Source organism: Toxotes jaculatrix, chromosome 8, assembly GCF_017976425.1.
Source record: "Toxotes jaculatrix isolate fToxJac2 chromosome 8, fToxJac2.pri, whole genome shotgun sequence".
In the NCBI taxonomy this organism is placed as follows: Eukaryota; Metazoa; Chordata; class Actinopteri; family Toxotidae; genus Toxotes; species Toxotes jaculatrix.
In genome coordinates, this window is record NC_054401.1 from 3,967,325 (window position 1) to 3,983,403 (window position 16,079).

The window sequence follows — 16,079 nt, forward strand, 5'->3', positions numbered from 1 at the left end:
CTTGACAGTGTGGTCTTTGTGTTTGTGCTGGAAACAAAAGAGGCAGTGGTGGCAACTGCTCAATGTCAGAGAGAGAGCCTTTACTGCCTTAGTTCATTTTTTTTTTCTGCTTTGACTTTCCTGGCTTGTCTTGGTAGTCACAGTTAAGCTAACTTCTGGCCACACCAAAAGCAAAAATACACTGATGATTAGTGAAAAATGAGACTTAGGCGAATGTGGATTTAGGCATACAAAGTTGCAGAGAGACAGAGACAAAAAATGATCTTTTCTGTCATGTTTATTCATTGTTGCTTTAATATGAAAACCACACTTGCATAATGGAGCTTTCACCACGATAAGGTGACATGCTGAAACCCACAGTATAGTGTGACTCCTCTGGGACTGACACCTCTCTGTCTCATGTGAAGCTTGTTTTCTGATTCATTTTCAGCACATCAGCAGCCGACGTCATAAAGACCGAGCGGCAGGTAAACCAGCCAAACCTAAATACAGCCCCTACAGCAAGCCGCAGAAAGGCCAGACCAAACAGCTGGTGAGTCACCACACACCTCAGTCATCTTATCAGCAACCAAAGTCCTGGTGTCAACACAACAATCACAGTGACTCACTTCTAAAGCCTCTTAGGAGACACACGTATCAACCCATGAGAGACTGTTACTGGCTGATATCTGAAAACCACGCTCATTGTCATTCCAGCCGCTTCCCGCTTCTACAGTTTGCAAGTCAAATAAAAACAGCCCAGCCCCAACATGTACTGTTCTCTCTTGCAGTTTGTGTGGGAGAGAACAGTGAGCAAAACTGCATGAAGAAATTTTTACAGTTTAAAGTTTTGTTGTTTCTTTATCAGCAAAAAAAATTCCTACACACCCGCCCTAAAGCGCTGGGGTCTGCTCTTTGTTAAGTCACATCCAATCCCCTTGACGACACCTAATTCAATAAGATGCCAACTTTCATAAGTGGATCACCTGTTACCAGTCTTTCGTGAGAAATCCCTGGCTGGGAACGTCGTGATTTAATTTGAAAACTGGATATTTTATTGACAAAAAAATGGCATGTACCAAGGCTCATCCGAGCCAGCAAACTGGGAGCAGAACAGCATTTAGAGGTGATTGTAAATGTCACTTTTAACTAATTTGAAGTACCTCAGCGTGTGGCCTCCTGCATCAGAGCACTTCAGATTAGTGTCACGCAAGTTGACAAACCACAGAACAAGAGAAGTGTCCTGAAATAACTTTAACATACTTTCCTGAGGTAATTGTTTAACTTTATGGTACTCTCTGTCCTCACACAAGTTAAAACAAAAGCCAAAAGTTTTTTTTTTTTTTTTTTAGTTTCTTTTTCCGAGTTGACACAGGAATGGTAGGATGCATGAAGGTGCCATGTGGGAAGTATAAAAGGAGAGCCTGACTTTTCATCTCACAGAAACCCTCAGAAAACGGCATTCATCACACCCGCTGTTTGCCGCGACGCAGCGCGGGGGTTACCAGTGTGGGGGAAATGACTTTTCCTGAAACCCATCATTGACTGAGTTAACGGAGAGGAGCTTCTTTGATGAGCGGAGAGTAAAGAATGCTTCCCATAGGGTTACGATGCCTCAGTCAGTGATTGATAACCCATGACAACGGCTGCCATCCTAGTGCTGTGAGACCGTAGCTTTTCCATTACTGATACAGAAGATTAAGCCAGATAACTTTGGTGACCTTTTCACCCTATTAGGCCGTTGTTGGAGGTTGGGTGCTGTTTGTCTGTCTGTCACTCTATTGTTTCTTTCATTGTGTCTTTCCCTCTCTCTATTTGTTTCCTTCTTCTTTCTTTTTCAGTTAAAAATTACCTGACTTGACTCTTTAATGTTCATGAGCATAAAAGGCCTTTGACTTTTTAAAAGTTAAATCTTCACTGCCACGTTTGTCTTATTTATGGGATGAAAAGCGGGATTTGAGGGATACAAACGAGGTCAGCAATTCAATTGGCAAATTTTAATTTTCAGACAATAACCGAGCTCTAAGAAAAGCAAATTTAGCAAATGCCAGATGTCCAAATTGTAGCTGTGTTAATTAAATAACTGAAAAATAATCCTATATTTGAAGGGGTTGTCATTTCCATGGCCATTTCCTGAAAGAAGCACTGGTGTGTTGCAGATCACCTGGAACAGTTTCAGGAATTAGCAGCTGATTTCTGGCACCTGTTTGATGCCCAGCAGTGTCCTCAGTTACCGTGTTGTCTGTTATTCATGGCTCTTATCATAAAAAAAAAACATATTAAAAAAATCAGGACAACAAAACAGATAAACTGACAAAGATGTTCAACAAACAGGGATATGAGTTCCATGCAGTTTACAAATACAAAGACTTGTTAAAAATAATGTGGGACTGTAGAAATTAATATTGATTCCTCACTATTTTTTTTTGCAAGTAATCAAATGTGATAAAGCTGTAAATCGTCACAGAATCAGTCAGCACAAAGATATTTGGCAGCAATCGTTTCAGTAACTAAAATAATAATAATAAATAAATAAAAAAAACTTCTATTTTAAAAGCCCAAGGAGTTTGTGGTACACAAAAACTTTTTTGAGTGCTGAGAACAGTATTGTTTTGGTAAATATACCAAACCTCACCAGAAAATTTTGAAATAATAGGAAGCCCTATTAAAATATAGTTTAGACTTTGGGATGGTGATCTAGTCATTTTCATTAATTGTTTACATTATTTTATCTACTCTGTGTATATACAGATTGGATTAAGTGTATTTTGTCTTGTTTTACCAGATAAAGTTGACTTTGGGTAAGGAGCGCCAGTGTCAGCCTCTGACCACCCAGATCATACCTGCTCACCTGGCCGCGGTGGCAGCCGCGGCCGCAGCCATCGGTAACTCTTTCACGCACCGCACGAACCACGCCACTAACCACGCCACGACCCCTGCCCTCTTCCAGACACAAACCCTCCCTGCTGCACTGCTCCGCCCGGCCCCCGGGCCTGTCAGGACCTCCCACCCACAAGTCCTATTTGCCCCTTATTGACTTGTTTGACCTGGGCGGAGCTGCTCCACCTCCCGTCAAGGACCAAACCATGTGCTTCACCCAAACCCAGGTCAGGGAGTCGTGTCAGCATCTGTACTCCTTCTATGCATCCAGGATACTGAACATCTTCACACCGAGATCAAACCTCTTACCTGTCCTCATATGGATTATCCTGCATTTAAAGCTAAACTGGACGTCAGCTAAGCATCGGGCGCTTTCTCCTGATGGATTTATTCCTCTAATCCCACTCAAAACCTGGACTATACATGCTCTCTGTGCCATCCCGCAGCCCATGGCTCACACCCAGATCCCAGACTTGGACCTACATTGTACCGCAATAATGTATAAGACTAACCCCGTGAACTATGCAGTGTCATTATTTCATGATGTAAGGCACAGTTTGAGCTAAAAATACGGTAGGGAACTGCTTTTTGTAAAGATACAGCGTGGCACTAAGATCATTGCTTTAGTGGAGGATTACTGTCGCTCATAATTTAAAAGGCTGTTACTGATCATAAGAGCGAGCAAGGCCCTCCTCTGTTCCTGTATGCACTTTAAGCCCCTCCTCTGTTGATGTCTACATTAGATGGCTAGACTGTGTTAGACGGTTATAGTATGTGTCGTAATGTGTGTTTTTGTATTCGTCCTTGCATTATCTGTGTGTGTATGTGTGTGTGTGTATGTGCGGGTACATACTTCTGCATGTGTGTGCTTGTCCCTGTGTGTGTGCGCGCGCGCGTGTGAGTATTTGGATGTGTGTGTGCGTACGTGCGCGAGAGCTTCCCATCCACCATAAGCCATCCCAGTCGATATCCAGCACACGTTGTCACTGATCATGTCTCAGGCCAGAGGGACCACAAAGGCTTGTGTATATTAACTGTCAGTGTGTAAAAGGTGAACAGTTTCAAATAAAAAGAGTCCTAATTTGTTAACGCTGGCGGTCCTGTGTAGTTTGGTGGCTGCTTTGTGGTCATGCCATGTAGTCATGGTACAGTTTGGTGCTCACGGAACTACACTATGTGCAACATGTTGCACACAATCCAAATTTACAACACATACAGAGCTTAGCATTAACGCGGGTTGAAACATGTGACTGTCACATATGGAAACAGTACATTAAACATGGATCTCTCACCATGAAACTCAAGGATGCTCACTCTCAGTGCACATCTGTGACCGCCGTGGGTCATCATTCGGTTTTCCAAGGTTTGGATATAGATCACAGCACTGGGTGTCACAAAAGCACACTCACATTCAGGGAAAAAAATTCCAATTCAGAACACATAATTGAAATTTCCAGGACAAATCCATTTCCACTACTAGTAAAACATGTTTACGAAGGATGTTCACTCTCCTTATTTGTATCATGATGTGTGTTTGTAACACAGGAGCTAATCTACAATCCTGATACACATATTTCTGCTGGAAAATGTAATTATTTAGAGTATTGTATGATATTTAACTGGAATTAACCACCTGAACTGATGTGCCTGCAAGTGACGTGAAATTTATTTACATTTGAGTTAACTGAACAAAACATTTTGGCTGCTATGGAACTGAATGGCAGATGACCTATTGGAATAACAATGCTGCAGATTATTACCTGAATGTAGTCGTCTTACTACAGCACCTGATGCTGAAAAGAATAACAATTACTGTCTCTGTAAGTCAACTGTATTCACTAGATTCTCTTTATTTCAAAGAATAACTATATTTTCCTGTTGTCAACAAAAAAAAATCAGTGCATTAGTAGGTGCCTCAGTACCACCTGATTTACCGGCCCTGTCTGTGGCCCCAAGCCCGTTCAGTCTTAATGAAGAAATGCATCTGGAAATAAGTCACAAATATGGTTTCATTTAAAAAAAAAAAAAAAGAAAAAGAAAAAGTAATTTGCTGAAACAGTTGGACACTGGAGTTTTTTAAATAAACAGTGCATTTGTAAGGAGTTATTTTCAGACATAGATAAATACACGTTTGGTGCTTTCGCAGCAGGATGAATATGAAACATACGAAAGAAAATGTGACCCAGTGCAACAGAGTGGTTCCTGTGTGTTTTTAATGGTTTTTGGACCATGGAGCTCTGAAGCACAGAGGAATAAGATGTGTCAGAGAGGAGATACTTGTCAGTGGATCAGCTCATTGTTGGTTTTGGTATTTTCATGGGATTTGGCAACAATAAGAAAAATGTTCAAAAATCAGCCAGCCAGCCTTATCCTTCAACGATCGGGGCCTGTGGGGTTTGTTTTTCAGCACAGCTACATGGTAATATGACATTGCCAGTGACAGCAATGTCACACATTGACAGACTACAAATTATTCTGTCTGTGTATGTGGCTCTGTACAGTAAGTAGAACAAAACTCAGGTTTTCCTTCTTCTTTTGGACATTTCACTTTGTGCCCCGTGTCACCAATAAACACTGTGCACCACACTGATCTATGTGAGACAAAAGAATAAGCACAGAGTGATCAACACATCTACAACTGATCAAATGAACCCATGAAGGATCCATTCTTCTGCAGACAGTAACCTTTCTCTCTCTAAATAAAAGTCAGACAAAGATACAGTGTGCTGAGGTAAATACATGCAGAGGCTTTAAGAAAAACACATACACGTGGCAGACAAATGTCAACCCATATATTACTTCTTGATATGCTCCCAAAATTCACAGACACTGATGCATGCATACACGCACACACCATAAATACATCCACGATGTCCTCAGGATTATAGCCCAGATGGCTTTGGTCCATCCAGGAAATAACATCACTGACAAAAGCAGATCTGAACGCCTTAACTCTGACAATCTGGAGAGACCCCAATTCACCACAACACCATAACTCATACGGCACATATTAAACTCAGTTGTTCAGGCTGTGAACTTTTCCATGAACCCATGAGCTTATTCATCCATCCCTCGTTTGTAACATATCTACCCCAAAACTCCCTGACGCATTAACGCTGGCCATCCAGCCAGATGGGGGAGCTTCTTTCCACCAAAGACTCTGCTCGCACTCCAAAACCAATACAGCAGGCCGCCCGAGGACCTGGCCACTGCTGTGTGAGTCGAATCTCTGGCCACCATCTCGCTTCCATTTCATCTCACTTGGGAAATGATCACAAACATCTGTAAGTGGGATGCGGAGCTTCTCTATCTGCTCTTCAGGAGATCTGTCAGCAGAAAAACACTGCCTGACTCCTCCTCTGTCAGCGGCGAACATCTGAATGTCCACCCGAGCGAGCACTGGAATGCAGATTACTCCTAAGTGTGACTCAGAACGGAGAAATTTGCGGTTTTTGTCTCTGGATGATGACCAGACTAACACCAAGATCAAGTGAACTTCAGCTGAACCATGTTCCAAGACAATAAATACAATAATGAACAAGAAACACTGATGATCAGCCAATATTTTAGCATTATAATATGGAAAATAAAAAAAAAACATTTCACAACATGAAGATTGAAACAGTGTTTAAAGCCCGCTGAAGTCTATTATTTATTGTTTTGGTTGAACTAAAAGCAGTAAAACTTAACATCTAAATGTCTGAAAATACTGTTAATATAATCAGCCAATAATAAAATCATAATTTAACCAACAGACTCTCTTCATGAGGCTAAAACCCACAAATTCACAATTAAAAAAATGAACAAATACGAAGGACACAACCTCACTGTCCTCCTTTGTCGCCACAGCCCTGATTTCTGTCCACATCTCCAATATTTACACAGATTGGAAAAAGGGTCTGGAAAAACAACAACGTTTTTCTGAGGTTTGTTTGTGGGATTAAGAATGAGGACGTCATGTTCATGTACCAGAGCCAGAAAAAAAAAAAAAAACAAAACACAAAAACAGCAACAAGTACAGATGGAACTGTCAACTAACTATATTTCCTCGATCATGATGTCAGTTTTTAATACGGAAGTGACATTGAATTTAAATTCACTCTAATTTCCAGGATAAAACTACTGTATCGAGTTTCTAAAAACACGAGTGGTAGTAAGTTCTTGCTTTTTAAACAGCAGCTGTGGGGCTGATACAAACAGAACGATTGTGCCAGTCAAGAGGTGGCAGCGGGAGCAAGGAGAAAATTAAATGCCTCATTAGAGTACCATATTTGTGGTTTAAGAACCTGGGAAAACTGAACGGGTGCAAAAGAATTTTTTTTTTTTTCATTTCATTAGTTTTTAGTGGTCATCATCACCAGACCCGATGACGCTGAAAGCAAAACACGCAGCTCATTATGATCCTAAAAAATAATAAAGGATTCTTCTCCAGCTAGTCTGTCGACACGGATCTCGAGTCGTAATTACGTGACATTTTCAGCTCCTGTGATCAAAAAATGCTCCTCCTTAGATACATTTGACATTTCCTCATACACAGTGATGTACAAAGAGAACAACAGAGTAAAAGCATCACCTCATCAACTCATTATATGCTTGGTTATGTGTGAATTACAACAAGCTCTGACTGTTCAACCAATAAAAAATAATAACGTAGGGTCTGACAAAGTTATTTACAACTTTTACCAAAGTTACAAGCCCGGTCCTGAGGTTACAAGCCCACAGTAATATTTAAGAGCATGTAGACATCTGTTTTTGAAATACTATAGGCAACAGATAACTTTTTAAATTTCCAGTGGGATGGACAACATCTACAAGTAAAACTCACATTCTAGTGAGTGGATTATTAAACAGAGTCACAGAGAGGGTGATCATAGCAGTGAGCCTTAAAATAAAACACACCATTCAGTGCTAATGAAATCAGTTAAGAGATTATTTCATCTGCAGTTGCTATAGTTTCACCTCCATATGACGTCCTCATTCATTGCACAGGGAGGTGATTTATATGCAGGCGACATGCTTGGCACAGTTGAAGCATGTGTCAGCCAAATTCCTCTGTCAGATTCATCATTTCGTGCTTCTCTGTCACGGTAACAAGAAAGAAGTTCATTGCTTTTTAGTGGTTACATCGAGTTGTTTTTCATTTTTCATTTACAGCCGGCTAAGAGGAGAAACCCCCAGAGGCCACAGCGCTCGGGCAGGATGTTGTAACCGACTCTCGACTTGAGCTGCACTGACAATGCCCCCAGGATTCGTGGCAGGGCCAGGCAGGTCCAGACAGCTCACTTCCATGTCCATGTAAAAGCTTTGATTCAACATGATAAATGCCTCAATTAACATTCCAGTCCATTAAGGCTTTGACATCTTTACATCAACCGGACATTCACAGTTTACAAAAAGCCTCGCTCTCGGGCACAGATTGTTTTGAAACATGGTCCCGGTTGTGATTCTGATAGAACACCTGCGTTAAAAGTGCCCTGGTTTTAGTGTCCTGTGTGTTTGTGCAGAGTGCTTTTAGGGCTCCAGTAGTGAAAGATAAAGAGGGTAGGTTAGCAGAGGAGTCACTGAAAGGTTCGCTCACCGGTTGCTCTCAGAACACCAGCAATTTTTTTCAAGTGACTCACTGAGGACCAAAATAAAGTTCAGAGAAAAAAGGGTTTGAGACTTACATAAAGTACAGATACACACACACACACACATGCATACACAGTGCACAAACAGCTATGCATAATATCCTCATCCACCTACATACACATACACGCTGCAATCATTTAAATAGATACATTAGGCAGCAGTGTGTGCAGTACCATGATAGATTGGTGGTTAAGACGTATAGATCCAATTTGAATTTGATCAGCCGCGTTGGGTCATCGATTTCAAAGTTTTAAGGCATAATTGAGGCGAGGGCTTCACTCCAGGCTGCAAATTCCTTCCATGTGTTTCACAAATCTTAACACAATTTCCAGAAAAACACCTCAACAGCAATTTATTAACACTCTAAGAAAATCCCACCGGCCTCCGTCAAACATATGGAGGCAATGATGTTCCAGAGGTAACGTTCACTACCCCCTCCTGCAAAAAACTACCCAGCAGAGACAAGAAATCTGCAAACGCCCACTCCACTGCACCCTAAAGACCAGGAAATGACATTATCCGAGGTGTCCCACAACAAACTAATTATCTCTGAGAACATCCAGCCCCACGGCACAGCCATTAACATTATCACCTGCAGGGTTCAAACAGGGGTCGTGTAGCTTTTAACCATCAAGGCAAGAAAAAGAGATTTAAAAACACACACACACACAAAAGTTGAAAAAAAAAAAACGCATCAAAAAACATTTAAAAGGTTTTTTTGTGCATTTGATGAGCAGCTTCTGATCAGGAGTCAGTGGATGGTAGTTATCATCTGACTTTCATCCAAACTGAATTGATGCTCCATGTTTTTCAGTATTCAAACTTTTTTTTTTGTAAAGTAGACTTAAAAAAAACAAAACAGACATAATGTGCAGAGACTGATTTCTACCTCAGTCTGACAAGTTTGATAACACACAGGAAGTGAAGTGTCTCACCGTCAGACACCTGCTTGCATCTGGCTCTTGAAAACTCTGGGACTCTGCTAAGAGCGCGGCTACGTGAACAGTATGGGTGCAATACAAAAAAATTTCAAGGACTTGTCTGACAGCTGTGTTAGCACAGTGCTCATGAATATAGACAGCATGGCCTTCTGTTGTTATTGTGAGTCACACCAAGCAGCTGACACGGCAAATCATCTCGCCGTTTAACTGTTCGTGTCCCTCTGATTGGACATTAGTGATACTGCAGAATGAACCAGAGCTGGGACAAAGTTATTGTACGGCAAGTCGCAAGTGAGCATCATGTCTCAGCCGTGAACTCCCGAGTCACGTCCTAAATGAAGACAGTTAAAGGAAAAGTTTGACATCTGCCAGAGTTAGATGTTCAGCCTGGTACCACTTTCATATCTGTCCATCAAATATAAAGCAGAAAGTGAATTTTCCAAAATGTCAAACTGTTCCTTTAAGCCACGAGTCAAAGTCAAATCTAAGTCCTAAACTTCGCATATCAAGTCCTAAACAAGTCATAAGGGTAAAAAGAGTGAAATATTGAGGTTAAATGCCCCCTCGAATTCCTCTGTGAAGCTTCGGTGTCACGTTTTGCATTTTGCCGTCTGTGTTGTGACGACCACAGCAGAGTCCTTAGACCCCAAGCTAATAAACCAAGGCAGATACAGATTTTAGTTTGTGTAGTAATTTATAGAGAGTAATTTATAATATTCAGTATTTTGAGGCCCCTTTATCTGTCCTGAAGATTTTTTGTTGTTGTTGTTTGGGTTTGTTTTGCTTTTTCAGTTGGTGCGTGTGTTTGGTTTCACATTTTTTGTTGATGCTATTTTTGCACTATTTTTAACAAATTGAAATAAAAGACAAACATGGTCTGTTCTTCTGTACATTCACACAAAGAGACACATGCACACATAAGAAAATGACTGGCCTGAGGAGATAGATGTTATTCTCTTGTTCTCTGTGTCAGTGACTGTCTTCTGACTACAGATGATTACATATCAAATCTTAAGATGATAGTGTCGGTTATGGAAAGTCATTTCAAGACAATTATTTTGCCATCATGAGAAAAAAAGGTCTTTTATGTCAAGTGAACAAAAATGATCAGAAGAAAACAAACAAACAAATCATTATTTTATGTCTCCAGCTTTTGCTACATTAATACACTCACAGCAAAAAGAAAATAAAAACTAAAAACATTGAATGTGCCAGTGAGACGTTTTCCTCTTGGTTGTCAGAGCCTCATTCCCCCTCAAGTTAAAACAATATATATTTCTGACATCTGACCTTTAGAAAAAAAAAGTGTCATTCTGAGATGGGATGAGTCAAAGTTGCTGAGAGGCTTGATGCTTTGAAGTGGATCACACTGTATAAATGAGTCAGACACAGAAAACAACAAGTATAATGAACTTCTCCTCCAAAACGACGCCTGTGAGCAGAGCTTTGTCTCTGAGCTGCACCCTGATGAATGAGTGCTGCTGGTGCTGAGCCCAGACTGGGTGTTCAACCTGCAGGGGACAGTGAGTGAGAAATGCCTTCTCAGCTATGGTCACTGTTAAAACACCCCTGAAGAAGATGGTTTGCACATAGTTACTGGAATGGAGGAGACAAATCAAGAGTAGAAGCTGGCTGCTGCTGTTGTTGTTTTGTTTTTGTTTGTTTTGTTATCTCTTTTTATACTTGAATGTCACTATCTGTTACTGATCGTACATATGTTTATCTTTTGTTGTATGCACATCATTTTGTACAAGTAACCGTAAATTTGTGGTAAGGTTTTAAGGTAAATCTTGGGTTTGTTGAGTCTAATCCGGTGTCAAATATATTTGGGAAAATAAACCTAATGGTTCCACTGGTTTTCTACCTGTGGGTACTGGGTGAAGTATTGTGTTCTGAATTGTGTTTGTGTTGACCCACGCTGGCTTTTTGGAGCTTGACTCACTCTTGGAAATAAAGTCAAGTTGCCTCTTGGAAGTTCAATAATAAATTGCTTGCATTCCACTGTAAGTATTTACATGTGTCACAATGGTTTTAAAGTAACACGCTATTGAAAAGGAAAGGTATAATGTCGACTATGTTGAAGATCCTTTTAAATGTTTATTTAATTGATAATAACTGAGACTGAACCAAAGCCTTTTGGAAACTCATAGCAATAATTAAAAGCTTCAGATATTGATGTTTTGATACTTTCCTTTCACCACAAGTACAATTAAAACATAACTGATTGCCAGAGCCACGAAAACAAAACCACAGTCACAATAAACCGTGGTTTTCTTTTAATTAGCACTCTCCCTTATCAAGGGAGCAGTCATACATCTGTGCAAAGATGTCAAAAAAAACAACAACACTGTGTTCAAAACCTGCAAAAATATTAAGCCATCTCAGTCTGTGGTCAAATTAAAAACCATTAAATCCAAGAAGTTCATAGTGAGGGTGATGAGGATTTAAAAAAAAGAAAATAACAGAATGACTATTTGACACTTTTCATTGAGGAATTAATTGAGTGATTTTCAAGGCGTATGAAAGAAATGAGTACTGAAAACAACAACTGTCGCAAATTTAAGGAAATTTAATTTTTCATGTCTGGGCACCAGTTACTGATTTGAGGAAATTATTATTATCTTTAAGTTTCTTCACCATGCAGACGAACATCAGCCCTGGCTGCTGCATTAGCTGTGTGAATATTCAACCCGAATGAATAAAAATGAGTTGAAGTCAAACTTCTTTCATTGGTTTTAGACCTTGAAAAACCAATATCTATCTTCGCTGAGCGAAGACAGTTAAAATGATGGTTTACTGTGTTAAAGGAAGAAGCAGTAATGATTGTTAGTAAAATATTCACCACTTCATCCACGCCTCAGTCAGCGTACAGGACCTCTCATTAGCACGCGCTACCGACTGACCTGACCTCTCTGTAATCTCCTCGCCCAAATGATGGCCACATTAATTATTGAGCCATTAATTATTGGCTCAAACAGATGTCAGTCAAGTGAGGCCGACGCTTTGACCCTGATGAAAAACGCAGAGCTATAAACACACAGTGAGTGTGTCTGACCGTCCAGCCATAAGCACTCATGTATGAACACATTCGAGAGGTGCTGTAAATTTCAAGGACGGGGAACTAGTAAAAGGAGAGCTTGCACGACAGTTTCTAGATCGTATATCAGCCTGTACTGCAGTATAAATACTCACACTGCTCCATTTCACCTCAAGGAACCAAATAAGCATCCCAGCAGAAGACATTAAGGCGTTTAATTTTGCCATATGGAGGTAAAGTACCTGTAAAAGAGCCGGAGATACTGGATGAAAGATCCACTGGTACAAAGCAAGGTAGCGCGGCTGGAAGATCACAATCTCTTAATATAACCTTCCTGAAGCTGCGAAGTGAAAAAACTCAGCTTAGAGAGTGATTTTATCTTCTGCGCAGGGTTATTGAGCTTATTTCAGTCAGTTCAGTTAGAGAGCTGCACTAAAGCTCTCTGAGTTCAGGCTTTTATTCCCTCTGGGGCTACCAACACTGACAATGTATGTACATTTATCATACTTGTGGTGCTTCGGATAAAAGCATCCATTAAATGGTACATGTTATGTAACGTAGATATGCTGAATTAATGGGTCTTACAGTTAGGGACTGCAGGTAACCGTTTCAATTTTACTCTTTGCAAGAGAGGGAATTAGCATATTTGTCAAGCTATTCATTGAAGTGTGGTTCATGGATGTTTAAAAGGGAAAGGAAAGGATGTGGAATTAAATTTACAAAATATTTAAATATCAGACATCAGGAAGTCACTGCTCAAGAGATAATCCTGTACATAATCCCTTGTAAAACCACACAATGTTGTTTTTACTCTTGTTTTGTACATTTTAACTGTTTCTACCCATTTCCAGCTCTCTTGACTGAAGCAGGCGTGAGAGTGGTGTCGATCATGAAAATCTCAAAGTAAATAATCCTATTTCCCAAAATATTATTTTTTTAAATGAAGCTTTTTCAGGCAAGACAGCCAAAGTGTTGTGTGTGTAGACCTCGCCACAGATAATTATTTGGTCGAGAAACAATATACTGTATGCTAATGATTTCAAACAAACCTAATTTGGTGCCCCATTGGTCTACTGGTTAAGACACATACCACAACAGAAATGGCACAGTCCTGGCTATGGACCTTTGTTGCATGTCATACCCCCGCCCCTCTCTCCCTACAGAACATTTTAGAACAGTGTCCTGTGTACTGTTCTGTACACAGGACACTGTTCTAAAATGTTCTGTTCTAAAAAATAAATCTTCGAAAAGCATTTCACATCTTGAAGTTCACTCACTCTAACCCTTTTTCTTTCCTTGTCTATAGGTGCCACACACTGGATTGGACTGAACTCTTGAGTACAATATCAAAGCCCTGTAAAAATGTATTTAGGTATGGAAATATATAATACAGTCATGCTCTGAAGGTGCGAGACACTGAAGATGTGGGTGGATTAGATAAGCATCAGCCACGTAGCAATAAACCGCAGGAGCTTATGAGCCAAGGCTGCTGTGGTTTGTCACTGTGGTAACTGTTTCCTCTGCCCCTTCGTCAGCCTGCAGGTCGTACGAGGATGAAATATCTCACGGGCTGTAGCTCAGGAGCTAAAAGTTTGCAGAAGCGACTCCCTGGTCATCTCTGGAACATTGCACATCATAACATCACGAGGAACACAACGGAAATAGTTTCAGCCTGCAGAGTTATCACTGTAATGAGGCTGTCCCCATGGCGACGTCCCAGGGTTACCGGTGACAGGCAGGACAGGTGACGCATGCCGCCAGCTATGGAGATCACAGCAGGCAACAGCCATGACTTTCAGGAGGTCTAACCCTATGTTATGCTGTGACATATCAAATGCAGACAGGCAAACAGCACTTTGTTGTTACGTGTCTGCTGACATTTCTGTTAATTGACAGGCAAAGGTGGAAAGGGTTGTTGTTGTCTTTCTTTAACTGATATTAATATTCATCAAATGTTCACTTTTCTGTTTTGCTTTTCTCTGTGAAGACTGGTATAATGAAAAGACTGATTCGGGCCAGACAGTTCATGAAAGCTTTTACATCTCTAAGCACTTTTAGACCTTTTTTTTTTTTTTTTTTTTTAAGAAAAAAGGTGTTTGGAATCAATCTGATGAGTTCAGCGTAAACACACCACAGCGATGATCACTTAGAATCAAACTTGTGGCACAACTAAATGAAAACACGTCATATTATTGCCCACGTAAACATGGTTAGTGATTAATTTGATTTTCCTTGGGCAAGGTCTAAATTTTCCCTTTTTTCTTTCCTGTTTTTGCTTCATGAGAGTGAGAACATGCCAAGACTAGAACTTGGGAGTAATTTGCAAACTATTCCAATTCTTTGATCGATTTACTTGCAACTAAATAAATTTTATTTCAGCAAGATGATGTAAAAACAGGTAATGTTTTTGAAGGTTAACTTTCTAATGCTGTATTATCCTCCCTGTAATTCACCTCAGCTCAAAATTTGACATTTTATGCAGCTGATAAAAAAACTGATGTTGTGAAGAGTGAAGATTAATCCAGCAGGTCAACATTTTATATTATATAAAATATTATTATTATTTTCCAGACCATTTTTGAAAACAGAGCTTTTTTCCCAGGGATGTTTGGGCTGATGGGAATTTAATGCAGGTACAGTGCACTGCTGCCCTCGCATGGCAACTAGAGTGAAATGCAGTTAAAAGCATTGAGCCAAAAGTTGTTATGAAGCCAGTTCTGAGTGGTTCAAAGAACAACTGGAAATATTTGTTCTTTATATTTTGGGAGTTTTTGTGTGGCCCAACTTAAAGGCACATGAAGTGATGTGTTAGCACCAGGCTAAACTAATCCAGTCAGAACATGCAGCAAGAAAATCACCCAACGGAGAATGACAACTTATCTATCAATATAATTTTACTTAAAAATATACTGTCTGTGTTCTATTCAGGTGTCCCAGTAAACCACGACAGTGTGACAGTGAGTCACCATGCATAACACTCTGAAACTGAAGCCGCTAAAAAGAATGTGTTGTTCATACTGTGGCATGTCAAAGTATCTTCTATGAACACGGCCTGTTAGAGCCTGTGAAGAGGTGAAATACATAAAATAAAACAAGACAAATACGCACATTTGTGCACTGAACACAGTTTGTGGACCTTTTGCGAGAAGTCTTGAAAATACATTTAAAAACACTGAATCTGAAAATCTGAAGAAACAGATTTACAGTGGAGGAACGTGATAACGTGTAAACAGCTTGATTTTCAGACTTTTCCTTTTATCACACAGTTTTGCAGCTACAATTGTTTTTTTAATTGACAATCCAGAAATGGGCTTCTTCCCAAAAGTCCCTCTCTGTGGACAAGCTATTCCTCTGACATTTGTTAACATACACAAGTGTCTCAAGTGTAAACCAGAGTTGATCTATTGATTATAAATAGGGATCTGGTCTGAGAGTTGAGATGTTTATTTGAATAAGGTTTTAGCAGTAACGTGTTAAATGCAGTTCTGTCTACAGAAAGTGCTTCTCACTGCTTTAAACTAGATGTCCATTTAGAAGACAAAAGCTTCAAATCCACTTGAAAACTCAATGTTGACACCTTTTAATAAACTGTTGAAGGAAAAGTGAATTTT

General features: G+C 40.0%; 1 protein-coding gene across 1 annotated transcript in view; it reads left to right on the plus strand.

Annotated features, from left to right (window-relative positions):
- znf385d (zinc finger protein 385D) overlaps nt 1-3,948 on the plus strand; it is a 63,190-nt gene extending 59,242 nt beyond the window's left edge. Inside the window, exons 7-8 of the mRNA XM_041043404.1 lie at nt 431-532; nt 2,765-3,948. Coding sequence (XP_040899338.1) covers nt 431-532; nt 2,765-3,016 — 354 coding nt within the window. The 3' untranslated portion in view covers nt 3,017-3,948. The remainder of the gene's footprint in view (nt 1-430; nt 533-2,764) is intronic.
- Nucleotides 3,949-16,079: the final 12,131 nt, after the last annotated feature.